Here is a 25,513-nt window from a genome sequence, read left to right on the forward strand (position 1 = left end):
ATACTGTGTTTTGTATGACTTATTGTGCCCATTAATTTGGGTCATAATCATGACATTTTCTCTTCTCTTCAGTCTTTCAGGTCTTTACCACAAAAGCCACTGTCTGTTGATCTGACAGTGGAGGAAGGCCAAAGGTTAAAGGTCATCTATGGTTCCTCGTCTGGTTTCCATGCAATTGATGTCGATTCCGGTACGCCGTATGACCTCTACCTGCCCACACATGTAAGTGTCCTCTCCTTCCGTACAAAAACTTGTGTTCCATCGCTTGTTTAAACAATTGTAATCCACGATTTTCACTCGAGCTCCACCATTGTCTTGCAGGAAATATACAAAAACAAATCTTGTTCAGCATCACACAATAATAATGATAATCATAATCATAACAAGAACAATAATAGCATAAAGGAAAACATTTTTTAAATGTCGGCCAAAGAGACTAAGAGCTACAAGTTTACATAATTCCTGGCAAGGGTTCCAGTCTCTCGTGTGGCGCTCTTGCTCAATAACTTGCCCACCCCCTGACTTCACTTTATTTCTGCACTGCAATATGTGGGCAGACTTGTGGTGTTTCACATTCCAAATTTTGTAAGTACTTTATCATTACATTTTGCACGTATACCAAATATTGCACATCCAATCATGATTTTTTTCAGCAGTACTTCTTCTTACTGCAGTATAGTATTACTGTCTCAACCTGTAAGCCTGCTGGCATACTTCTATGTGTGTCTCGCTCTCTCACTCTGTCTCTTTTACTCTCTCTGTCTCGCTCTCAAACACACACAACACTCATCCACCTCATCCATGTTCTACTTTCAGTAATGAATCGGTGGTAGGGTGAGAGCAGTATGATCGGACATTTGGAGGGAGAAATACGCTCTAAAAATACACTCTTCCTGTCCTCCTTTGCGCGCCTGCGTGTGTGTGTGTGTGTGTGTGTGTCGTGTGTGTCGTGTGTGTGTGAGAGAGAGAGAGAGAGCACGTCAGTGTGCATGTGTGCCTCTAGTATATTAAGGCAGTTTTCACCCAGCTGTCTGCCAACTCGTGCCTTAACCATCTTACAAAGTTGTTTCCCACCTTTTTCTCTGAAACTGGCACACACACACACACACACACACACAGGCATACTGTACTTCACTGTCTTTGGGGACCCTTGAGAACACTTGCCGCCTACTCAAGCAGACACACAATGCGTCACTCAGCCACGTAAAGTATCAGCTAATAACATACACACACATCTGTGAATCAGCTCTGGCGGTTTGCGCGAGCGATGTAACAATGCTGATTCCAAGGCAGAGGATCAAGATTGCGTTGCCTCTGTGGATGCCGGTGCTGATGCTGAGAATTGTGGTGGCTCACACTCTGGTGATGTATAGAATGTCCTCCCTTGCCTTGTTAAGTGCGCACCTTGCTGGCTACTGCTGGCACGGAGCGATGTTGGGCCACTAAGACCTTGCTTAAAATACTTATTGGCTGAAACATGATAGAATATCCTAAGAATGTATTTTTTATGTTGTAGTTAATAGTTATTTAATTTTTTGGGGGGGGGCGGTAATTCAGACCAGGTTTCATCACTTGTAGAACTGTTTTCACTGAGTTTCATCATGAACTGTCGTATACAGTTCTTGGAAGTTACTTATTACGTACACTTCTTTGACTTTTTCTTGACCCAGGTAGTGTTTACTCTTAATGATTGTATTGATACTTCCAACCAATTAGAGCTGCAGATAAGTATTTTGATATTTGAATGTCCTGCTGAAAATTCTGTCACATGATTATGTGGGTGAAATTTTTTTTTGATAGTTTAAACAAACTCACATTACACTTAATAATAAACGACCAACTGGTGTTAAGATAATCAACTATTTTTTTTCTTAAATTCCATATGTGCATAGCAGCGCGCTATTTTCTTCCCTCGAAATTATTAGATTTTGGGTTATGAGCCGAAGTGACGTCAGAACCACAGTAGTGTGTTTACTGGCTGAAACAGCACAATTGAGGAAGCCGAATTTTATCAGTAAGAACTGCAACAGTGTCAGGCTATCAAGCATCAAAGTGTGCAGAATCATTTACGACATCTACTGCCTTCTAAAAGTAGTCGGATGGCTTTCACCAGCTTATGTTATGGGGCACTCGCTTAGCAGTTATCTGCAGGCGCCATTATGTTAGCCTTTGTCCTCAGTTTGGCTTCAACTACTATATCTGCAGATGTGAATAACGTACTCCACGTCATGCCTAGAATCATTTAAGTCGGCAATGTTTCATATTGTGGAAATCATGTTTTGCCTTTCTATTTAGCTTTTGACATACACTATAGTAGAATTCCTAATGGTTGCGTGTGTCTGTCTTTGTGTTTCACAGATCCAGGGTTGTATCCATCCGCACGCCATCATTATTTTGCCAAACAGTGCTGGTACAGAGGTTCTTGCTTGCTACGAAGACGAAGGCGTCTACATTGATACCTATGGCCGCATCATCAAGGATACAGTGTTGCAATGGGGAGAGATGCCTGCATCTGTCGGTGAGTTTTTTTTTTCCCCTTCAAGTACAGTAAAACTCCTCTACAACGAAATCATGTTTGCAGCAAGAAATTTTTCACAACAGGGGGCTTTTCACTGTAGCAAATTTGATATCAGATGTAAACACACACACATACGCACACTTACGCATGTGTACACGCACACACAAACGTAAGTGTACTCTTTATTTTTATTCCAATAGTTTATAAGTATGATCATACACTTATTTGACACTTCATATAGTCAGTGTAGAAAGAAAAAAAGGGAAAGGAATTGCGAAATTTACGATCAACATTCACTTTCACTTACATCAATTTCTTGGATAATGTCTTTTATTTTGCTTCCTCCGTCTTTCATTTTGATCACTTTTACCCTCTCTTCCAGAGTCAAAGCTCTTCTTATCTTAGCTGCTTGACATCCAAAGGTCTGTTTTGTAGCAATTTAAGCAATGCAAAGTTCTTGCTGCGTCTGAAACTAACAATAACAAATACTTCCTGGACTACTGCGCATGTGTAAACCAGTGTGGTTTCTTGCTGTTGCAGTTTCCGAACAAAGCAGTAGAGGTCGCTGTTAGATTAGACTTCGTTGTAGTGAATCTCGTTGCGAGGCAAGAGCAGAGAAAAAGATTTCGTATAACACAACAGGGGGATTTTTCGTTGTATGGGGGGCAGGAAAGTGGGAATGGTGTTAATGCATGAAGATTTTTTCACAATAGGGGGTATTTTTCCCCATGTAGGTTTCGTTGTAGAGGCGTTTCACTGTAACATTCATTCATTCATCTTCCGAGCCGCTTGATCCTCACTAGGGTCGCGGGGGGTGCTGGAGCCTATCCCAGCTGTCTTCGGGCAGTAGGTAGGGGACACCCTGAATTGGTTGCCAGCCAATCACAGGGCACACAGAGACAAACAACCACCCACGCTCACACTCACACCTAGGGACAATTTAGAGTGTTCAATCAGCCTGCTATGCATGTTTTTGGAATGTGGGAGGAAACCGGAGCGCCCGGAGAAAACCCACGCAGTCCCGGGGAGAACATGCAAACTCCACACAGGGAGGCCGGAGCTGGAATCGAACCCGGTACCTCTGCACTGTGAAGCCGACGTGCTAACCACTGGACTACCGGGCCGCCCTTCACTGTAACACTTTACACAATTTGTCTGTGCTTGGCTGTGAATTTGCAGGGGTGTATAGAGTGAAGAGGTGTTCACTTTTAACATTTAAACTTATCACTTGAGATAAAAAAAATGATGTAAAAATATAAAATCCGCAAAATACTTCATTTGTCAAAAACTGATGACGCGAACGGTCGTGCGGATTGTTGAATCTTTCAGTTCCTAACTTTGGTTCTCCGTATTTCACCGAACATCTTTCTCTTCACCCGTTGTTGAGTATGCTTGGCCTTGAAGAAATGTTGCAAAAAGGCCGCAGTAAACCAAAGAAAGCCCAAAACGTACATCCAGGATTAATCCGATGATGTTTACCTGAGCCTGTAGTTGTGGACGGTGAATACAACTTCCCTTTCCTGCCACGTGGATACCGTTCATTCACTGACTCCTCCATGTCTGTGCAGCTTACCTCCAGTCCAATCAGGTGATGGGTTGGGGAGAGAAGGCCATTGAGCTCAGGTCTGCCAACACGGGAAACCTGGAGGGGGTTTTCATGCACAAAAGGGCGCAGAAACTCAAATTCTTGTGTGAAAGGAATGACAAGGTATGTCATTACTCTACATTGCACCAACTTTCTCCAAGATTTTTTTTTAGTCACATACTTTGTAGCAATTATTATTATTGTAAGTATTACACATTTTCTTAACTCATTCAATGGCAGACATCTCTAACATCTGAACAGTGGCTTCATTCTAGAAAGTAACTCACACAAAATGTAGGAATGTCTTTTGAAAGCGACATAATTATTCAGTGAGAAGAGCATCAGACCCTTTTGCTACCACTCCCAATGATTAACCCTTTCATGCAACCTGTAACCTGATAACATGTCAAGATGTCCACTGCAGTAGCCGCTGTCCCTGAGAGGGTTAGACATAAAAAAAAAAGAGAAAACTTGTACATGGCACGGACTGTTTTTATTCCAACGAATGACTTGAATCGCATTTCATGAGTTAATGAAACAAACGAATGAAAAAGAATAAACATGAAATACGGAAATTAAGCCATTATGTTGTGGTGTAGATTCATTTGAATGACGACTGTGCGTGCCTCTTGTTGTAGGTCTTCTTTGCATCAGTGCAGTCGGGTGGCAGCAGTCAGATTTACTTCATGACGTTGGGTCAGAACTCTCTTTTCAACTGGTAATGAACTGGACGCGTGGCTCCAAGCTCAGCTGCTGGTGTGCAGGCCTTCATCATCTCAGATTTTCACGCTTGTCCACAGTTTGTCACATCCCGGATGTGAAATTAGATCACATCCATGAAATTGGGTTAGGAGTATCACACTGACATCACTTTGGAGCTGCTCTTATCAATAACTGTCTGAAGCTTAAGTCCAACAAATCCACTGGATTTTCTTTTTCCCCGTGCGTGCAAGGTCATCTTGTCTGGATCAATCACTCACTTATTACCATTATCTTCTGGCATAGACGTTCCAAAGTTCTGCTGCAGTGCTTCTTACAAACAGTATCCAGGTAACGGAAGTAGGCTGTAAATTTCCCCATTGTGGGACGAATAAAGGATATCTTATCTTATCTTATCTAAAAGGAGGAGAAAAAATAGGAGCTTTATTATCCATTGTTTACTCGGTTGAAATCATCTGAGTGCTTCATGAATGTGTACGTGTGTGTGGAAAAATGGATCCCCTCAACAGGGACGAGCAGGATGCACCTGTGATCGCTCATAACATTCTTTAATAACATTCCAGATTGCTTGTCAGCGGTCAGAATTGCTGGAGCTATTCAAACAGCCACGTGGAGATGCTTAAATGTTCCGGCTGCTGTTAAATATTTCATATGAAAGAACCTCAGTTGAAAAAAAAAATGTTTTTTCCACACTTTACAGTGTTCAGTGGTGAGCCCATATGCACTTTGCTAGGGAGGTTCTGACATCCTACCAGCAGTTCCACGTTCATTCGTTGTTTACTTTTATCTGCTTAGTGAATTTGATTTGCACCATCAAACATTTTTGTATTGCTAAGTTGTTGATCTAAAAAGAAGGCCTCGTTTCAACAGTGACTATTAAGGAAAATTAAGATCATGCCACTTCAACGTTGTTCATTTACTGCTCGTTATTAAAAAGAAATTCACATTTTTTGTAATTTTTTGACATTATTTTCTTTTTCTTTTTTTTACTTAGCAAAATTCACAATTACATACCACCAAATCAATGTAGTTTGTTTAAAATGTACAACGATTGTGTGGCAATCAAAAAAACAAAACAAATGCAGTCCCAACAGTATTTCTGGTTTTTGTGTCTTTGCATTGTACAGATGGAAGATGTCTATGTCTATGTAAAACAAATTGTATAAATGACTGAATGTCATATGCAGTTTTGTTTGAAAGGTGAAAATGAAGACTGCAGTTTTATCAAGCCACCAATCGGAAATGCGCTCCTGTTTGACCTGTGATTTCAATCACGGAAGTGTGGTGTGCTGCAAAAGCCGACGTGCGCAAGCGACCAAATATTGTATCTTGCCTGAGAAAAGATCAACCAACTTGAAAATTGCAGACTTACAAGAAAAAATGAAGATTGGCCCACAATGCCATTCCACATAAGCATTTTTTTTTCTTTTAGGGAACGCTGCATCCCCTGCCATGCAGCCCTGATAGAATGTATCTTCTGCACATGCCGATTACTGGCACTTCACACAGTTATGGATTAAAAATTTAAAAAAAACATTAATGAGACACAGTCGTTGCACTGAATCGCTTTACTCGTGATGACAAAGAGCGTTGTATTTACATGGACCTTTAGCTTGGTATGAAGGGTTTCCAATGAATGGTGAAATGTCTTTTCTATAATTGCCGGTTATTCCCGGGATATTGGAGACAGACTTGCCCACGGTGCGTCATCACACTCAAGGTGTATCAGAAATTAGCGAGCCCCCTGACCTTCCACCCACACTTTCACCGATTGCCACTCACTTCTCCCAAGTCTACACCATCAAGTCTTTTAACTTTGTCCACAAGTCTCGTCTCAACTGGTGCGTTTCATCCCTCCTTCCAATTCCCTCTGTTCCCTCCTCCACTCGACTTTCATCTTCCTCAAACTCTCATTTCTCCAATCTTTGTTCTCAAGCGTTGTTTGCTCTCTCCATTCCATCCACCCCCAGCTCTGCTGCAGAAACCTACAGCTGCATCAGTGAGCTTCTTGTAGTGTCGCTGGGTGCAGTCGGGTGGCATGTCAAGCTGCATACGCTTCTACTCGTGCTGCACGAATACACGAAAGCATGAGGACAATCATGGATTTCTGTAGAATTAGTTTTGTCGCATAAATCCATTAAAACATTTTTGTTGTCAGACCTGCATTTTTCGGCATTTGCGACATTTCCAGCAAGCTTTGAATGCCACGTTTAATGCATAGCTGCACATTTAGAAAATGACAGTCACAATCTTAAGTGGTTATTCGCCACTAGACCAAAGAAGGCTATAGTCGTGACATTCGATTCTGGACATTCAAGAATTGTATTTCATCTTGCCAAATTTATGTGATTCTGTGTAGAATAAGCAGAGCAAGAAATATGGAAGGAGGAAGTAGTTGGTGGCAGTGCAAAAAAACGCAACGATACATAAAGGTGCATGTTTACACAATTAGAATTTTTGATTTGAAGGTTTGTGCTCGTCGTCGTTTCTTCATTCCAAGAGGTGAATGAGATTAAATATTTTGTAGAAAGGAAACTTATGTCAAACACCGCTATTTCTATGTGCAAACCCTATATCAATGCTAAAGATTTGTGACTTTGGTTTCTTTTTTGCACTGAATCTATGCTTCATTGCCTAACTTTAATAGCATGCTAACATATGTTTGGATGCAAAGTGGCAGAAGGCAGCAATAAATATTGAATTGAATTCACCAGAGTGTTTTTGTGGCTTCCAACATAATACTCATTCTGGTCTTTGGCTTTTGTCTTCTTTGTCAGAAAGTTTCTATTTCTTAGTATACAGATGAACGTGTGTGTGTATAGGTCAAGTCAAGTCAGCTTTATTGTCAAATTTAAGTCCCAAGACCCCGAGGAGCAGCTGGAGATACAGGCTATTGGCTATTCGCCAGCAGGAAGCAGAGTGCTTCATGGACCTGAATGAGGTCCAGCTCCAGAGTGCTCCTCTTCAGACTTGTGAAGACTTCCCCACTGTGCTGCCTGATTCTCTGATTGTTCCCCTACCCCGGGGGTCGGCAACACGCGGCTCCAGAGCCGCATGCGGCTCTTTAGAGACATCCAGTGGCTCCCTTGAGCTTCATAAAAAACTAACTGGTTCGCCGCCTGCCCTGCGATTGGCTGGCAACTGATCCAGGGTGTCCCCCGCCTACTGCCCGAAGACGGCTGGGATAGGCTCCAGCACCCCCCGCGACCCTAGTGAGGATTAAGCGGCTCCGAAAATGGATGGATGGATGGATGGATGGTTCGCCGCCCTCCGGGCGGCTCATCAGCTAGTTCCTGCGGAAGGCTGGTAAGGTGGGCCTTCGGCCCACAAAAGTGTTGTTGCTGGGTTCAACTTTTTGTTCATCTTCATTGCTTATCGCGAAAATAAAGAGATGTTTAGCTCTACTAAATAACTAGCAATTTCATTGCAATGCTTGTGGGTAGACAACATCTTTTCGCTAAGATGCCCGCGCGATCGTAGTGAGCCACTGCCTGAGCTGCGCAGTGGCGGCGCGGTGAAGTAGGTACGTTTTGAAAAGGGACAGACGGAAGGACAGACCGCGTGCGGGACGACGCGCAATATATATATAGATGTTTGAAAATGGAAATGGTGGTAGGCTAATATAGCTGAAATAGATATAGATACATGTTGCAGCTCCAAAAAAGGAGAGATGTGTTGTTTTATAAAACGTACACTTTATTTATGCTTTTAACAGTCTCGACAAACACAGACACGTCTGTGTCCGACTTCTCTCTTCTCGTTGGACTCAAGAGTCGTTCAAAGACAGCCTCAGAAAAACGGAAATTAATGATCACTTCACTGACACGAAGAAAAGTGAAAATAATGCACCAAAACATAAATCAAGCACGGAAATTACAAAATAAATTATATGGCGTTAGTGAACACACAACAAAGGAATGAATAACAGAAACAATTCTGAGACAGTCCAGTCTCCTACATAGATGCAGCATGTGTTTCCTTCATTCTAGGTTTTATAGAAGGCATTTTTAATTTATTTATTTATTTATTTATTTCGGCTACAGACATTTTGGGGGAGGGGGGGTTGTCCTATATGGCTCTTTCAACATTTTGGGTTCCCGACCCCTGCCCTACCCGACTGGCCAAGCAGCTCCCTGGGAGACAATGTCACAAGTGAAGTGGGATAAGTGGATGACACTCAAACAAACACGTTAAGTTCCATTGGTAACCGGTTTGTGTATTGTAGTCATCTTTTTTTGTTTGTTTGTTTGTTTATTTTTTCAAAGATGTCACTGTTGTTATATTTTGGACTTCTTGGTGTATATTTTGTCCATTCTCTCCACTGGCATGATGTATTTAACAAATGAGTCAAGAAAGGTTCTGAGGAGAACACCCTTTTATTTTGAAGTGAATAGTTTGGGGGAGTCATTAGGTGCAGTGGGAAGGGTGAAACCACGAGATGGCGCTGCCGCTCTGACGTAGTTTGGGAAGAAGCAATCCGTGGAGGTTGTTACTTTGCGAGTCTTTCAAGTCTTCAGTCGAGCGTGCAAGTTCGGCGTCACCTGTTTGTTGTTGCTTCTCGCCTGTCACGTCAATTGTTGAAAGGAAACAGCCGGTATTACTGCGCGTCTCCAACAAGTTCAAACACAAAGATCCAAAGACGGTTTTCAAGGTAAGAAATTTTCTCGGGCCCCAGCTTTCATACCTCAATGCCTTTTGAAATGTGGTGTTGCGCGACCTTTTTGAGGACGTCACGTTTGCAATGTTAGGCTTTAAAAAAGAAACACCACCAAAAACGATGTTGGGATTGCGACTATTTTGAGAAGCTGTCGAGTTGATTTTTTTTTTCAAAATGTTTTGAAGGAATGGGTTGTCTGTCACTGCCCTGGTGTGCATGGCACTGCAGGCGAAACGTGGACACGTGGCCTTATATTTTCAAATTAATATAATATGTCCTTTTCATTGTAGTGATCTAAACAGAGTGCCCCAATTGTGAATGCCCTGTGTGCAGACTACGTGCCAAACGGCTCAAATTGAAGCCAAGTGCTATCTTAGAATAAATTATGAGCTCATTTTTACAGTGGTAATATTTCCCTCCCCCGCATGCTTGTCTCTTTTTTCCCCATAGAGTTGTTTTCATTTTTTTTCTCCACTGACATGTTTATTTTATCTTGTTCATTTCGAAACAAGTGTGAAAATATTGTTTCAAATGGCTCTGTCGGTATATTTCCGTCTCATGAAACGGTATAGTCGGGACCATCTGAGAATGTCGGCACAGATGCTTTGGCTATTTCCTGAGGGTGATGTGTCCCATCTTAATGTCTCCTGAGGTGTACAGTACTGTAATCTCATCTGCTATATGATTTGGGAAGTGCAGATATGGTGACTTTTGTCCTTCCTCGCTGCAGCTCAACATTTGTTGACAGTGTATCTTGGCAACAGTGTGACTTTTAAAGACAAATTGAGGTTCAATGCCTAAGTTCATGTATTTTTTAATTCTTGTTAAAGGGAGTGGATACTTCTGAAGGTTTGCATCCTTAACAGCCAAAGCAAAAACCATAGAAAATTAATAATGAGATCACTTAATTATCAATCCATCCATCAATTTTCTCTACGCTGATTCTCATTAAGGTCGTGGGTGTGGAATTTTGGGCAAGAGGTGGTGCACACCCTGGACTGGGCGCCAGCCAATCGCAGTGCACATGAGGTCAAACAACCACTCAGAGTCCGATTAACACCTGAGGACACTTAAGAATCTTCGCTAAACGTAACGTGTGTTTCTGCGATGTGGGAGGAAGTCCCCAGAGCAAGGACAGGGAGAACATGCAAACTCCACACAGGAAGACCATAGCTCACATTCAAACTCCCAAATTATGAGACAGATGTGCTAATATGTATTTCACTGTCCCAAAATTAGAAATGGCATTACACGAATGTGATTGGATTTTTCTGACTTTTTGAAAAACTTTTTTAACATGGTTAAAGAGTGATATAAACATGCATATATGTGAGTGGGTATTTGCAGAGGGAAAGGTGTCAAGATCTAGCTGGTTTCCATCTATTTTTGAGGTAATGTTGACAACAACTGCCAGAGCACAATGACCAGATTGCATTGTTCACTATTGTCGTTGTCAGTCACAGAGGACGAAAAGGATAGTGCACACTTAGCCGTGCCACGCAAACATTGTGTGTTACCGCGTGTGTGTGTGTGTGTGTGTGTGCGTGCGCGTGTGTGAGAGAGTCACCAGTCGTGTGCCTGCACCTGCCAGCTGATGTCCAAATTCCTTGACCAATATAGCTTTGCCCACTTAATCTTTCTCCCTTGCACACAGTCTGCAAGGCCTCAATTCAGCCACCATGAACATTGGAAATTTTTCAAATATATTCCCTTGAGCATTGCCCATTAATGACGCTGAAATTAATGTTAATACAGTATATACACTGATGGTAATCATCATGGGACCTTTTGCTTCCTAATTGTTTTCTTGAATCGTAAAAAAACATGTTGTACCAGTCAATGGAACTTGCAGTAACCTTTAAATATTTTGTGAGCGCTGAGATGCCAAGATGTTACCAAGCCAAAATGCAAACAAAGCAAGCAAGTCTAGAAAAAAAATGCTTCGAGAAAAAAAAATGCCCCACAAAATTAGAAAGTTGCTTCCCAATTGAAGTCAATGATTTGCAAAACTACTCTCCAAGAATATATAAATATATACAGGTACAGTATATATTTTTTTTAACCCTGATTGTGAAGCATTTTTTCTGACACAATGCCCCCCAGCCCTACCCACCGAACTGTAACTTCTGTCTCGTTACTGCATTGCATTTGCACTTTAAGCACCAAGACTTTTCAGTACGTTACCTGTCTTACGGAAATTACACCTATAGAAATTTGCTGAATGGTTTGTTAATCATTCACCAGTCAATTTAATGTAAAATATTTAGTTTTCTTTTTAATAAGATTAAACCTGTTTGATTGTGGTGTTGAATGTAATGTGGTTGAAACCTTTGGTGCGCTTTAAAACATTAAACCACATTAACAAATACCGTTTGGTGTCACAGAGCATGAAGGCTCGTCACTTAAATACAAAATTGACAACTGAAGATGAGAGGCCATAATACGTAGTGTGCTTTGGCATTTGCACAAGAACAGAACTAGACACAAGGGCTCGTTTGTCATTGTCATACTGCAGCTAAATATAAACCAACTGGTGATCATGAAATAAGTTAAGAGTTGCATTGATTAACTCAACTCAACTGTATAGAGCACTTTCAAACAGCCATCGCTGCATACAAAGTGCTGTACATGGAGCAATTTAACATGCACAATAAACAGTAAGACAAATCGGTAATAAAGGCGGTAGAAAGTACCAAGCAGTAAAATCATGCCGAGTCGAACGCCAAAGAATACAAGTGGGTTTTGAGGAGGGCTTTAAAGATGGGCAGCGAGGAGGCTTGCCGAATGTTCAGTGGGAGGTCATTTCAGAGAGAGGGACCAGCAACAGAAAAGGCTTGATCCCCTCTGAGCCTCAGTTTAGTTCTTGGTACCTCTAATAATGTCTGGTCCGCAGACCTGAGGCGCCGGTTAGGTGTGAAGGGGCGGATGAGCTCAGAGAGGTAAGGTGGAGCGAGATTATTTAGAGATTTGAAAACAAATAAGAGGATCTTGAAAATAACTCTAAAATGTATGGGGAGCCAGTGAAGGGATGCCAGAGTAGGAGTTATGTGCTCCCTCTTACGAGTACCAGTCAAGAGGCGAGCAGCGGCATCCTGGACCAGCAGAAGGCGCTTAATGGAGGACTGGCTGACTCCAAAGTAAAGGGCATTGCAGTAATCAAGCCGGAATGTGACAAAGGCATGAATTACTGTCTGAAAGTGTTCATGAGAGAGGAGAGGTTTTATTTTGGCCAGCTGTCTAAGGTGAAAGAAGCTGGATTTAACATTGGCACCAATTTGCCGATCAAGTTTGAAATCACTGTCCAGTTTAAGGCCCAAGTTTGAGACTGTTGACTTGAGATAAGGAGACAGGGGGCCCAAGTCCACAGGATGGGATCTACAAGGGCCACTGGGACCAAACAGTATCACCTCTGTCTTCTTTTCATTGAATTTCAAGAAATTCTGTGCCATCCAGGTTTTGATTTCTTCCAGGCAGGATACCAGTGGCCTTAATGAGAAGGAGTCTCATTTTTGCTCAGTGGGACATAGATCTGGCAGTCATCTGCATAGCAGTGGAAGGGAATACAATGTTTCCTTAAGATTGAACCCAATAGGAGCAGATACAGCGAGAACAGCAGAGGCCCCAGAATTGAGCCCTGTGGAACACCACATGACAGGGGAGCAGTGCGTGACTCAGAGCAGCCAAGGCTGACACAAAAGGTTCTGTCAGCTAAATAGGACCTAAACCACTCAAGAGCACTGCCGCCAATGCCCACCAAGTGCTGCAAATGAGTCAGCAGAATACTGTGATCCACTGTATCAAATGCTGCAGTTAAGTCCAATAAAACTATGCACACGTGGTCTCCAGTGTCATTTGCCAGGAGGATGTCATTAGAAATGCGTAACAGGGCTGACTCCGTGCTATGTATCGTCTTGAAACCTGACTGGAAGACCTCCAAGATGTTATGTTTATCCAAGAAAAAATGTCAACTGCATGTGCACCACTTTTTCCAGATTTTTTTAAATGAAAGGCAGTTTGGAAATGGGCCTGTAACTTGACAGCACATCTGGATCAAGACCAGGTTTGTTTATCAAAGGTTGGACCACATCATGTTTAAACTGTTGGGGAACTATACCAGAAGAGAGGCTGCTGTTGATGATATCCAATATTAAGTGTGTCACACTCATCCTTGCCTCTGACTGTTGTTCTGCTTCTCATATGCTGAAACCATAATAAGATATTTCAAACTGGTCTCACCCAGCTTCCAAGAGGATCTGCTGGTCAAGCATTCTCGTCAAGACCACTTCATTCACAGTCGGGAGCAGTTTTCTCGGTGCTCAGAGGTCCATTGGTCACTCGAGGTCACAGTCCATTCGTCTGGCCCTCACCCTCCGCCTTCCCCGATACCTCCTGCACAAGTCAAAGAAAAACAAACGACGCCCAAGCTGTTCACTCCAAGCAAGCTCAGTTTCAATGTAAAAAGTTCTTTCCAACTCATTTAGCTGACAATGTGCTCCTTGTCTCGTATCTCTTCTTGAATCGTTCCACCTTGTTTACTTGTTGTTCATGCTCTTCTTTTGTCCAGTCCTCCCCATCAGGAGGCAACGCTATGAACGTGCCCGACGTGCCTACTTTTAAGCCCGGCGCCTTCCCTCCCAGTGCCTTCAACTATGCGCGGCCCAGACACTTTATTCAGTCGCAGTCAGCCTTCCAGGCACCCAGCTACGAAAGTGTGATCAGGGAGGCACAGGAGAACCAGAATAATTCCCAGGAAAACCTGACGTGTTCCAAGCATAGTTCGAGTGTCACTGAAATTCAAAATCAAACTAAAAGGATGTCTTCACAAAGCCAGTCAATGTCAAAGGCCTTGTCTCAATCTCAGTCCCAGATTCAGTCACTGAGCCTGACTCAGAATAAGATGCAGGCGAATGGTCAAGGCAAGTCATCCCCATCTTCATCCAGTCTGAGCTCCCCTCTTTCCACTTCCTCTGCGGCTCCTCATCACTCCTTTGTTGCCCCTTCTTCCACGTTGCCATCGTCCACTTCCTCACGCGTGACCATGCGCTCGACCATCACCCTCACCCCGAGCATCCCAAGCGCTAGTGGTCTTGGCAGCGCCACTCTGCCAGCCAATCAGAACACCATGTCTGCTTCCGCCGCCTACCTCTGTTCTGTGTTGCCCTCCCAGTCCTCTTTCTCCCCTTACCCAAAACGGTCTCCCAGCTCCACCGTCTCTTCCTCTGCCTCCCCATCCTGCTCACCACTAGCCCCTCCAAGCCCTCACCCCCCCATAAAAGAAGCTTCTCCTTCCTCCATCTCTCAGCAGCCTCGCCCGTTGTCCCCTCCCTTCCCTCGCTCCAGCCTCTCTCCCACCTCGCTGCCTCAGCCCAACACACCTAACAGTCAAAACAGAGAGCCGCCAGCCGTGGTCTCCTTGCCCGCCAAAGACAAGGGGACGCCGAACACGTGAGTAAACCTCAGTTTCACATTCGTGCTTTGTTACACCCAGCCAGTAGACAATGCTTGCTTTAGCTGCACGCAAATTCAATTATTTTAAATGTTGATCATGGTTAAGCTGTACAAAGCTAACACAAATTTTGGTTGGCTGCCTCTGTGGAGCTACACAATGTACCGGTATTTCAAAATGAGAGCAAACAAATTCCACACCATCGACAGAATGTTTCATGATAAACTGCGGATTTCTTAGTAATGACTTAGAGTCCTGATGATTGGTTTATTCAATGCAATTTCTTCTTATTCACAAACTTTTAATTTTTTTTCTGTCCTAGTCTTCCGAAGCCTCAAATTGTCAAGAAAGCTGTCGCTTCTCGGCCGCCATCCTCTCGCTCCACAGATGAAGAGATCCAAGGTTCTAAAGATGCTCTCATCCAGGATCTGGAAAAGAAGCTACGTTCAAAAGAACCAAGGAGAAAAAACAGCCAGGTATGTGTTGTTTTTTCTTTCAAAAAAAATAATAAATCTTTATACATGTATATGATAAGATAACCTTTATTTGTCCCACCCAGGGGGAAATTTGCAGTCTACAGCAGCAATACAACAACAATATACAGTCATACCTCGGTTTTTGACCAAAATCCGTCCCAGGAGGCTGTTCAAAAACCAATTTGTTCGAAAACCGAAACCACGCTTTAAAAAAAAATCTTTATTGAACACGTCTGCTCACAAGTAACGCTACACGAGTAAGCGTCTCTTCCTCATGTAAGCAAGGCGAGAGGAGTCAAGTGGCGCATTCATGTGCGCTCACTTTGGTCGAGAACCGATTTTCGGTCGTAATCTGAGGCATAAAAAACTTGAAGTTTTTGGTCAAAACCGATTTCTTCGAGAACAGAGACGTTCGAAAACCGAGGTTTGATTGTATATATATATGCATGTATATACATACCGCTGTGTATATATATATATATATATACTGTATATATATATATACACGCACACATACACACACGCACCGATTAACGAAGATGCTTCTTTTCGGTCAGAAACTTTCTTATGAGGAGCGCATGGCTCGACGACTGCTGGGTCCAGACAACGCCAACTATGTGTTTGACCAAGACAGTCTTTCAGACTCACAACTTGACCAGGTGCCATCACAAATCACAAACTGTTGCCAACGACTTGAACAACATAACAATGTCCTGAAATGATGTTCAGTCGCAAATTAAGGGCGCTAAAGAATGAGTTAATCATGCTAACACATATTGTATGGCGCTTGTTGAATGCTTGATGAATGCAGTGCTAGCAAGTACTCCATATAGGCTGGAGCAAGCCATTCACTTTGATTGATTAATTAATTAATTTGATTGTTTTTTTTCTCTTACAGCCAGATTCACTAGAAGGAAGACACACTGGTGGGCTATGGTAAATATGTTGTCAATTAAATCGTTCGAAACTGATTTAGTAGTTATTGGAGAAATTGCATGGGATGGAATAATGCCTTCAGTTCGGTTGTGTATGACGAGCGCACAGGGTGGTGAAATTTAAGGCCAAGTACTTTTAACTCAAAAAATCCTAATGCGTAGCAAAACACTAAAAAGTTTGGCAATCGTGATTGCGGCCTCATACCAAAAATGTTTTAAGGGTCAAATCTCAGCTCAAGAGTTAATGTGAATGGTTGTCTGGAGCTAAATTAAGGTTCAGTCACGTGATCATGAATTTCATTCTTGGATTTGAATTAAGGTACAAAAAAAATAAAATACCGGTAAGTGTAAATCTTAAATGATGTGTAGAGCTGTTAAATCTGTCAAACAATGAGTTCATGTATCCAACATTTCTCAAAAACACCAACATTTATTGGTGTATCAATCCCAAAGCTAATGGATTGCGAAAATAGGACACCGCTGTGTGTGTTTAGTTATATGCAAGTGAAATCTACTCACTGGATGGTGAATCACAAGGATCACAAATAGTGGTTTTCTCTCCCTTGCAGGGGGAAGCACCACAGTGGGACAGATGAGCGGGGGAACGAGGAATCCTCTATCCAGGAGAAATGTTACGCCCCTCGCTTCATGCAGATCCCACAAGACCTCACTGTGGAGGAGGGCCGCTTCTGTAGAATTGACTTCAAGGTGAGACATGCAAACACCCATTGAAAGTGTCACTTTTCAGAAATGGTGGATACAAACTAATGGGCGTCAAGAAACGGTAGCGTGAAGTTGCTTTTTTTTTTTTTTTTAATGAACAGATGCAGTGTTCTGACGTGCAAGTAGAATACTTTTCACTCATCTTATTCAGGTTGGAGGACTCCCGACACCAGATGTCTGCTGGTACTTGGACGGTAAAGCATTACGTCCGGACGACTACCACAAGATGCTGGTGTGCGAGAAAGGGATGCACTCATTCATCATCGAGATTGTCACCGTGCACCATGCCGGCGTGTACGAGTGTGTGGCCAGGAACCGTGCAGGAGAATGCAAATTTACCTTGAGGCTTGATGTCATAGGTAAAATGGCATTACATTCTTCAGTAGACATTGAAAAGACAACCGTGGGAGGGGGTGTCCTGAAATTCAAATTCAAATCTTCCATTGGGGTGAAATGAAAAAACAAATAATGCGCACATATTTATAAATGATACACATTATGATATTACTGTGTGTCCATTGCCTTGGAAAGTTATGTACCCTCTGACATTTTCATTGCAAAATGCAACTGTTAGGGAACACAGATTAACTTTATTTGGAGCAGCTGCGAAACGTATTTCAACTTTGTTTCCCATTTCAATGAAATCTGTTATCCACGACGTGCCAATTGTTGTTTTCACTCTGTAGCCCAAGAGGCTCTTCGCCCCCCCTCCTTCGTTCAAAAGATGTCAAACTTCAGAGCTCTGGAAGGTGACACTGTCAGGTTAGAATGCAAGGTGGACGCCTCGCCTCCTCCTCAACTCTTCTGGAAGAAAGACAAAGAAATGCTACGCATCGATCCAACCAGGATGAGGTGAGCTCACTCTGTACCTTCTCACTAGACCTCCACATCAAACCGGACATTCCCAAGTATAATGTCTCAGGCCGTCTCTGTGTTCACGCATCCGTCTCTTGACTGTTGACTACTGTGTCCTCTTGTCATGTTTGTGCAGCCTGTACCAAGATGGCTCGGGCAGGCAGTGCTTGTTGATAGAGAGGGTGACCATGTCCGATGCGGGGTGGTACACGCTCTCTGCTATCAATGAGGCTGGCCTGTCGACATGCAACGCCAGGCTGGATATCAGCTGTAAGTCCGTTGAACTTTCTTCCTCTCTCAGTAGTTACCAGAGAAGCCCCAGGAGGGGGGTACAATCAAATCACAGATGGAGGATGCCCTGCATATAACGCCAGACTGCACTCGACTCTCAAGCCTGAAAGGCATAAACCAAACACCGCATGACACCATCAAACAGAGACCCAATTGAGCACATGAGCTGTTGCTCTGTATCGTAAAAGGCTGCATGTAGGCCACGAGCGTAAACGTTAGGTCCATCCATTGGAAAGAGGCGGCTCACTGGAGCAAAGTACAAGGAGGCTATTCGGTTTCTGCTTGATGACATAACCCGCACACCACCTGCTCGGTGTGCTGTTTGACGGCTTACACGGCATAGAAAGTGACCTGCCTTTTGTTTTGCGTGTGCTCAAGTGTCATTTGATACATGTTGAAAGCTTTCTTGCATTGATCAAGTAGAGTTGGACCCATTTTGGGATTCAAATTATTACGGGTGGTTTTCAGAAAGCTGAGAGCTGTTTGCTTTGCAAAATCCCAAATCTCTTCAATATGATTGCATCACTGTAAACGGTGAAATCTAGTGATTAATTGTAAACAGATTTTATTTTTGAACATGTTCCCTCATACTAGTCTACCGAGGTGAAATACTGTATTCGCTTTTACCACGTGCAGTGATGTATGTGTGCAACTGCTTTTAAGTGAATACTTCACTTGGTCTTGGTTAAAGTCAAGCTGTAGCTCTCGCCACACCCGAAGTCGACAGTATACCGTTTAATATATGAAGTCCGTATTGCAAAGCTTTGCTTTATAAGGAGCCGTATGTTATGTTCATAGCGTACAGTACGTGTGACAGTTGATGCGCCTAGCCTGTGCTGCTCCATATTGTGTGGAGGGGAAAGAGTTATTTTCAGGCTCCTGGCATGACGGGAATGTTAACTCCTTCACCAACAACCCCACCTCTGCTGATTGCACTTGGATTTCTTTAATCGCATTTTCAAATGACTAGGCGCATAAATTCTTTGTTCAGAGAATTATAATTCAACGTTTTTAATCCTTTTCTGTATGTCCTTGCTAGGCCGAGCAGTCCCACCCATGAAGACTGCGCCCCCTGGCTCTAAGGCATTGAACCTGCTGTCATCTCTGAGTCATGTACCCGCTGTGACAGCAGAGCCCCCCGTACAGCACACTGCCCCCCTCTATGAAAGCGAGGAACTGTAGAGCCTTGCAAAATACACGCACACCCACACCTCAGAACCGTTGAAGCGATGATGCGGTATTTTAGAATTTTTGTGTTACTGGCATAAGATGAAGTTTCGCTATCGCATGTGTTCAGAAGTTAATCTTGGAGTCTTGATGTTGTCTGTGACTGCATTTACTGTTTCAGGCTAAAGGGCTAATGTTGGAATGAATGTGTAAGCCTCGCTAGCCATCATGGCGTCTCAGCAAAATGGTACGTTGAGGTCACTTACTGTAAGTGTATTAATAGTTGTGTTGTGACAGTTGGTTCAGGTGCCTCTTGTGTCCTAACGCGCAGTTTACATGGAAACATTTCATCATAAATCAGCATCATGAAGCTCATTTTCCATAGATTAGCTTGATTAAGAAACGTAAGATTTGACCTCAGCCAGTTGTCAACCTTCAAGACACAGTCTATCTAAAATTTGAACATTGTAGACACTACAGAAGCTACCCACAATCCAGCATCTGTGGACTACAGAACCGCACTTTAAGTCCTCCCACGAGTCTCCTCTCCCCCAATATGTCAAGTCACTGGAAATTGAACTATTTATTGCATTTCGCAACCCTCTGTCACAACATTCAGCATACAGTATTGTTTGATTTTAAAGTTGATTGCTAATATGGCTTGTATGTGAATTATATTTATTTTAAGATTTTAATTACCGGTATCTGTGTTGCTTCTCTTGCCTGATTTGAATCCGGTATGTTTTGTAGTTAAACTGTATCATCAGTGTTTCTCCACACATGAAAGCAAATCTTAGCGTGTGGTTTACCCGAGCGCCAAAATGAAGACTCTTGACAAAATGTTCAGGTGCAGGAAGGAGTGTTTTCTCTTGAAACACTATTTGTGGTGTCGGTTGTTCAGCATAGCAATGTATGAATGCGGAATAAAGTCACTATCAACATTGCTTTACCTCCTGTGATGTCAACTCTGTTATGGTGGTTCGACATCGGGGTGGGAATGGGCCACTCGCCTGACTTGAGAGCGGGCAGCGTGGAATCGGTTCCCAAAAAAGTGATTGGACATGATCCTTTTATTTTAACAAAAAATGCTGCAAAAATATCAAAAGCACAAGAATCTGGCTAAAAAGAAGACTGCATTGCATCAGCTGACCAAGTTTCATAGTTTACAAACAGCGAATCACTGACTTACCTAAACTGCTACACACCGGCAGTCCTTACATATACCAAATAATGTATTAGCGTAATATACAGTGACATGTTCACTTGTTACAATGCTGTAGAATCCAGCAACAAACGGAAGTTGATGTACTACCAATGAACAGAAAGGCACATGAGAAATGTTTACGTCAGAGGGAATTGACACTGTAGCATGTTCGGACTGTCAAAGCATCTTGGTCATGAGCCTTCCAGATGAATTAGATCAACTATTTCATCGGCAATTGCTTATTGTTAAGATTGTGCCCAAACCTCACAAATGAAAAAAAAAGAAGCATATCAGGTGAGTGTCTCTCAGTCATAAAGTTTGAACAAGATCACAAAAGACACATTTAAAAACTGGGCAAACTACAGGCGAGTTCTGATGAAAACATATAGACAAAACTTTATGTGAAACTAGGAATATTATTTTTAAACGTCAAGATATTCAGTGTGTCCATCATAATTGTCAGTGACCTAAGATAAAAAGGCAGGAGGCAAACTGCTGGGTATAAATCGCCCCTGTCCTTCAAAGCAGGTCAAATTTCCACGTCGCTTTCTTTGTCATTGTCATGATCGCCATCGTAGAACTCGTTCGCTGCTTCCGGCCTGTGGAGGAGTGACAACAGGAACGAAACTTCAGATGTGTGTTGCATGAAGGCACTTGTGGTACTTGTCAGCGTCGTAGTTGTCGTAGTTCTGACCGTGTGTAGTTTTCCTCGCCTCCTCTCTCATCAGGGTCAGGCTCATCGGTGCGTTCGTAGCTCATTATGTCCGAGGGGACGTCGTGGATCTGAACACTGGGAGCGTGGTTCAGCATCTTCAAGTTCTCAAACACTGTCTGACGGATCTGCTCCAAATACTGCGCCCGCCAACCCATTCAAGATTGGTGTGGTTACATGCGGAAGACGTGCATTGAGATGGTTGTTAACGCCCTAACACCACAATAGTTTTGTTGGATTTTTCACCTGTCGGGAGTTCTGGTTTTCTATCCTGGTGCTGACGTCAGGATGCAGAGTGAAGTCGGGAGCAAAGTACTCAAAGTACTCTGGAAGACACGTTCAAAGCGTGGAAACATCATCCCCCGGATGCTGACTACATCATGGCTACACGGCTTGTCCACTAGCTGGCGCCAAAGTCTAACAAATGCCCTCAACGTGTTCTTGCCGTTGTAATTCGAAACACATGAAGTTGCAGCATCTCACCACTGTAAGGCAGCTCGTCACTGATCGACTCATCCAATAAGAGGGACGTCTCAAAGGTCCTGGAATGCACAGCAGAGTTCAAGAGTTTTTAGATTTCATGTACTTTCTGTAGGATGATCCATGACCTTGGTTTTTATGATCAGTACAACGTATGTGGACAAGACTTCATGACTTAGGACTTAATTGACAACTTACCAGCATCGAGCCACATTCCGCACAGTGTATCCGCCTCCGCCCAGGACCAAGAGAGGAATCTTGAAGCTCTTCACAAACTCTACGCACTCGCTGCAAAACACTTGGACTTTGAAGGAATAGGAATACGGTGCAATAAATAACTGTTGGACTGTTAGAATACTAACCCATGTCCTCGTATGCTGAGGTTAAAGCAGCCCAGCCTGTCGCAACCCAAAGAGTCTGCTCCACACTGAAAAGGCAATTTTGGTTCTGCTTCAGCAAATGTAAAACTACGTGGATGACAGTCCAGAACTTGATGTATTCATCAAGCAGGAGTTGTGCAAGTGTTACAAATGCTTTGCAAAGATTACAAAAAAATAATAATAATAACTTTCATGATAAGGTTTAAGAGTGCATCGTTTGAGGGTTGTCCATCTGTGAGATGCTAATTAGGTGTTTGGCCTACCTGTAGAACAATACACGTAGGCTGGTAGAAATCCACCACCTGCTTAATAACCGGCTGGAAAAGTTGCCTGTAACCTAACACATGCACACACAAAGATAGACCGACATTCACACACAGTCAAATAGCATAACTGCAAAACAGATTGATTTCTGCTGGGGACGGCGCGGAACTCACTCTGGTCATCAATGCCGTCCCTGAGAGGAACATTGAGGCAGTAGTAGCGGCCACTCTCGGCTCCAACCTCATACATGTCACCTTGGACAACACATGCAGTACGCATCATGATTCCACACTTGCAGAAAACAGACAAGCGGATGGTTTCAAAGCAAAAAAAAAAAAAAAAAAAATTAAGCCAAAGAAAGATGGTCTGCAGACACGACTGCAGAATCCATAGCGTTTTCTTACGCTACTTGTGGTCTTTGAATTATTTCACTGAATACAATTCGACCTACTTCTTCAATACGTTTTCAAAACAGGAAGTTGGATTTTCTCTAATCCACACACATGGTCCAAATTACACATCGAGGCTCAAATACATCCTGTCAAACTCAAAATTATTCATAGCCCTGTGCTTCTAGAAAGTCTTTTATCTTCTCAGGGACAAAAGAGTCTTCTTATCCCTCCCCTTCCCTCCCTGAGGATTCTGCAGCATTTAATCATTTCTGAGAATGCTAAAACAGAGTGCTCACCTGTTCCAGGGAAAAAGTAATTCCCATATTTGTGGAAGGACACGGTCATGACACGATCGGTAAGGTAGAAGGCTTCTTGCACGCCATCGCCGTGGTGAATGTCAATGTCGATGTACAGGACCCTTGGATGGTATCTAAATACATAAACACACACACACACACACAGGACTGTGTGTAGAGTGATATGGTCGAGCAATCAGTAACATCCCGTTGTGTGTCGTCTTACTTGAGAAGCTCCAGTATACTGATGACTATGTCGTTGACGTAACAAAATCCCGACGCCTGCAAACGCAGCAGAGGCACTTTTGCTAAGCCAATAAATAACTAATAAATAATAAAAACAATCACGAAAACATGTCAGATGTGCACTTATGCAAGAGAGCAAAAATCAAAAATTCTGCCTTTACAAAGGCAATCATGCACTCTATTGATTTGAATAATCACAAAACAACAAGAACTATGTCTTGTTCAACGAATCGCTCTCTGACTATGGGAGTCAAAAAAACGGCAATTATTAGAATATCAGACGCAGCTTTTGTGCGCATGTGTGTTCTGACCTCAAACTTTTTAGCATGGTGTAATCCTCCGGCCCAGTTGATAGCGATGTCACAAATCTGGAAGGTAACGTAAGGCGCCATCAAGAATTACAATGATTGAAAAACAACGCTGTGAGGTTGATACATGCTCATGAAATCATGTCCATTTATACATTTTATATAATTGTGTGGTGTTACACCTTGTGATTGAGTTGAGTGGCGCCCTGCAATGAGGCTCCTGTATATCTGGAGCAGAACTCAAAAAGACCTGGAAAGACCGGACTGAGACACAGAATGACAGCCTCATAAATAGGCAAATCAAATTGCAGAGATACACAAATATTTTGAAATGGCAACTATTTGGTGAGAAGTCACTGTGTGGTCCAGACAGTGCAAGTCTAAGTCCGAGCAATATATTACTAATTATTTATCTACCCCAGAGTGCATCCAGCCTCCAGGTTACCAGAGACCTGAGTGAGGAGTGCTATAGAAAGTAAATGGATGGATGTTTCAATGGTTGGCTGTAAACACTCACCAATCATCCCCCACATTGAAAGTGTTGAGGCTCTTGGTGAAGCCCTGCATGTTGTTAGGGCTGACCTTCTGCAGGAAGTCAATGTAGTCTTCAGAATGGAAGCGACACATGTCGTGCTGTGACGCTTTGTACGGCTTGAACACCTGAAAAAATATGAAAGTATGATATACCTTAATGGTTCAAAACAATTTACACTGGCAAGTTTTTATATGTTGTAGCATGCAGTTATATAGATGCTTTTATCATGACATCATATGTCGGTCGATGACTGCTGTGGTATTATACTGTATTAAATGTACAAGCACGACAGAAATGTAGGATTCTTTGTTGACTAGAATGGCAGCTGACTGCCATCAAGCTAACGGCTATGTTAGGCAAAGTCACTGCCATTTTAATTTAAGTAATCCATGCTGTCAGAGAACCCAAGTCATTACGTGAAAGTTTTTGTTTTAAATCCGCTTGTCTTAACACAGCTTGGTGGTGAGAGATATTTGAATTGTCTAGCGATCACAGTTGTTTATGACGGGAAATGTCATCATCTTGTGTCTTGCCACAGTATAAGTTTTTCTCTACTTTGTCAGTTTTTAAAACCTCATCTGAGCACATATAAGGCGATGAAAACAAACGGGAGTGGACCTACAAGTCCCCCATGATGGGTAAAAAAAAAAACGTTGGTCAAATGATCAAAAGCTCTCTATTGTAAAGCTGAACTGTTGACCTCACCATCATTTTCTTATAGAGTCCGTAGTGCAGCACCAGGCTGTGAGTCAGGGACAATCGGTGAGGCTTCATCGGATGACCAGCACCTTATTTCGGGGGGACATTTCAGTGACATTGTGTGTGAAGGTTGTGACGATGAAAGCCTCAAGCTCGGGTCCAACTGCGGTTTGAGATAAGATTCTAAATTTCCAGTTAAATGCTCAGCTTTAAAAAAATAATAATTTCAAATGGTAAACAAACTGTATAAGATGAAACATTATGCAAAACATTAGGGAAAATAAGTCTCAAGGACAACATCAGGGCTCATATAAACACATAAACACGAGACTAAATACTCGTGAGAAGCGAGGTAAATCTACAGATATGATGAGCATCCATTGCATTTTGTAGGCCCGCTCATCAACACACTTAGATTTACTAACCGTAATGAAAGTTGCCCACGTCGGGGTCATAGAAATACGACGTCCTGTTCGTCATTCTGAGAGATGTGTTGTTTTTTCTAGATTCGTGGGCGTTGTAACTGCTACAAAAATGGCATTTTGTTTTTCAGTTAGCAAAGGTAGCCGCTGCCATGGTAAAAACAGAGTGTAGTACGTCATCAGACAGCGACAATCGCGACAG

At 42.7% G+C, this 25,513-nt stretch overlaps 3 protein-coding genes across 7 annotated transcripts in view; 2 read left to right on the plus strand and 1 right to left on the minus strand.

Moving 5' to 3' along the window:
* The window catches only part of si:zfos-2326c3.2 (mitogen-activated protein kinase kinase kinase kinase 4), a 48,122-nt gene extending 40,589 nt beyond the window's left edge, over positions 1–7,533 (plus strand). For both annotated transcript variants that reach the window (XM_052071385.1, XM_052071393.1), the window contains exons 30-34: positions 73–222; positions 2,359–2,518; positions 4,087–4,226; positions 4,742–5,169; positions 5,227–7,533. In XM_052071385.1, coding sequence (XP_051927345.1) covers positions 73–222; positions 2,359–2,518; positions 4,087–4,226; positions 4,742–4,825 — 534 coding nt within the window. In that variant the 3' untranslated portion in view covers positions 4,826–5,169; positions 5,227–7,533. The remainder of the gene's footprint in view (positions 1–72; positions 223–2,358; positions 2,519–4,086; positions 4,227–4,741; positions 5,170–5,226) is intronic.
* Positions 7,534–9,264: 1,731 nt separating this feature from the next.
* Positions 9,265–20,317, plus strand: myot (myotilin). Of its 2 annotated transcripts, XM_052071531.1 has the most exons (11): positions 9,265–9,474; positions 13,721–13,934; positions 14,045–14,925; positions 15,249–15,402; positions 15,960–16,061; positions 16,301–16,338; positions 16,907–17,045; positions 17,212–17,419; positions 17,747–17,912; positions 18,052–18,185; positions 19,246–20,317. In XM_052071531.1, exons 3-11 carry the CDS (start codon positions 14,069–14,071, stop codon positions 19,386–19,388), a joined length of 1,941 nt encoding a protein of 646 aa, XP_051927491.1. In that variant the 5' UTR covers positions 9,265–9,474; positions 13,721–13,934; positions 14,045–14,068; the 3' UTR covers positions 19,389–20,317. The 2 variants fall into 2 exon arrangements, with proteins under 2 accessions (XP_051927491.1, XP_051927484.1); XM_052071524.1 differs by lacking the exon at positions 13,721–13,934 and having other exon boundaries at positions 9,374–9,474.
* A 108-nt stretch (positions 20,318–20,425) lies between these two features.
* Positions 20,426–25,513, minus strand: hdac3 (histone deacetylase 3). Of its 3 annotated transcripts, none has more exons than XM_052071623.1 (15): positions 25,315–25,513; positions 24,896–24,978; positions 24,173–24,315; positions 23,838–23,919; positions 23,659–23,715; positions 23,328–23,383; positions 23,102–23,235; positions 22,587–22,667; positions 22,413–22,486; positions 22,132–22,196; positions 21,968–22,057; positions 21,773–21,831; positions 21,536–21,615; positions 21,272–21,429; positions 20,426–21,176 (listed from the first exon to the last, which is right to left on the minus strand). In XM_052071623.1, exons 1-15 carry the CDS (start codon positions 25,367–25,369, stop codon positions 21,107–21,109), a joined length of 1,287 nt encoding a protein of 428 aa, XP_051927583.1. In that variant the 5' UTR covers positions 25,370–25,513; the 3' UTR covers positions 20,426–21,106. The 3 variants fall into 3 exon arrangements, with proteins under 3 accessions (XP_051927583.1, XP_051927575.1, XP_051927593.1); XM_052071615.1 differs by having other exon boundaries at positions 23,328–23,425; positions 25,315–25,512; XM_052071633.1 differs by lacking the exon at positions 24,896–24,978 and having other exon boundaries at positions 23,328–23,425; positions 25,315–25,504.

Source organism: Hippocampus zosterae, chromosome 1 (genome assembly GCF_025434085.1).
Source record: "Hippocampus zosterae strain Florida chromosome 1, ASM2543408v3, whole genome shotgun sequence".
NCBI classification, from domain to species: domain Eukaryota; kingdom Metazoa; phylum Chordata; class Actinopteri; order Syngnathiformes; family Syngnathidae; genus Hippocampus; species Hippocampus zosterae.

Coding starts and splice junctions, on each gene's coding strand:
- myot (XM_052071531.1), top strand. CDS start 14,069: ATGAACGTGCCCGACGTGCCTACTTTTAAGCCCGGCGCCTTCCCTCCC. Junction 15,403..15,959: donor CAAGGAGAAAAAACAGCCAG/GTATGTGTTGTT, acceptor CTTTTCGGTCAG/AAACTTTCTTATGAGGAGCG. Junction 17,046..17,211: donor TCTGTAGAATTGACTTCAAG/GTGAGACATGCA, acceptor CATCTTATTCAG/GTTGGAGGACTCCCGACACC.
- hdac3 (XM_052071615.1), bottom strand. CDS start 25,369: ATGACGAACAGGACGTCGTATTTCTATGACCCCGACGTGGGCAACTTT. Junction 22,487..22,586: donor GGACGGCATTGATGACCAGA/GTGAGTTCCGCG, acceptor TGCATGTGTTAG/GTTACAGGCAACTTTTCCAG. Junction 22,058..22,131: donor CTCAGCATACGAGGACATGG/GTTAGTATTCTA, acceptor AGTGTTTTGCAG/CGAGTGCGTAGAGTTTGTGA.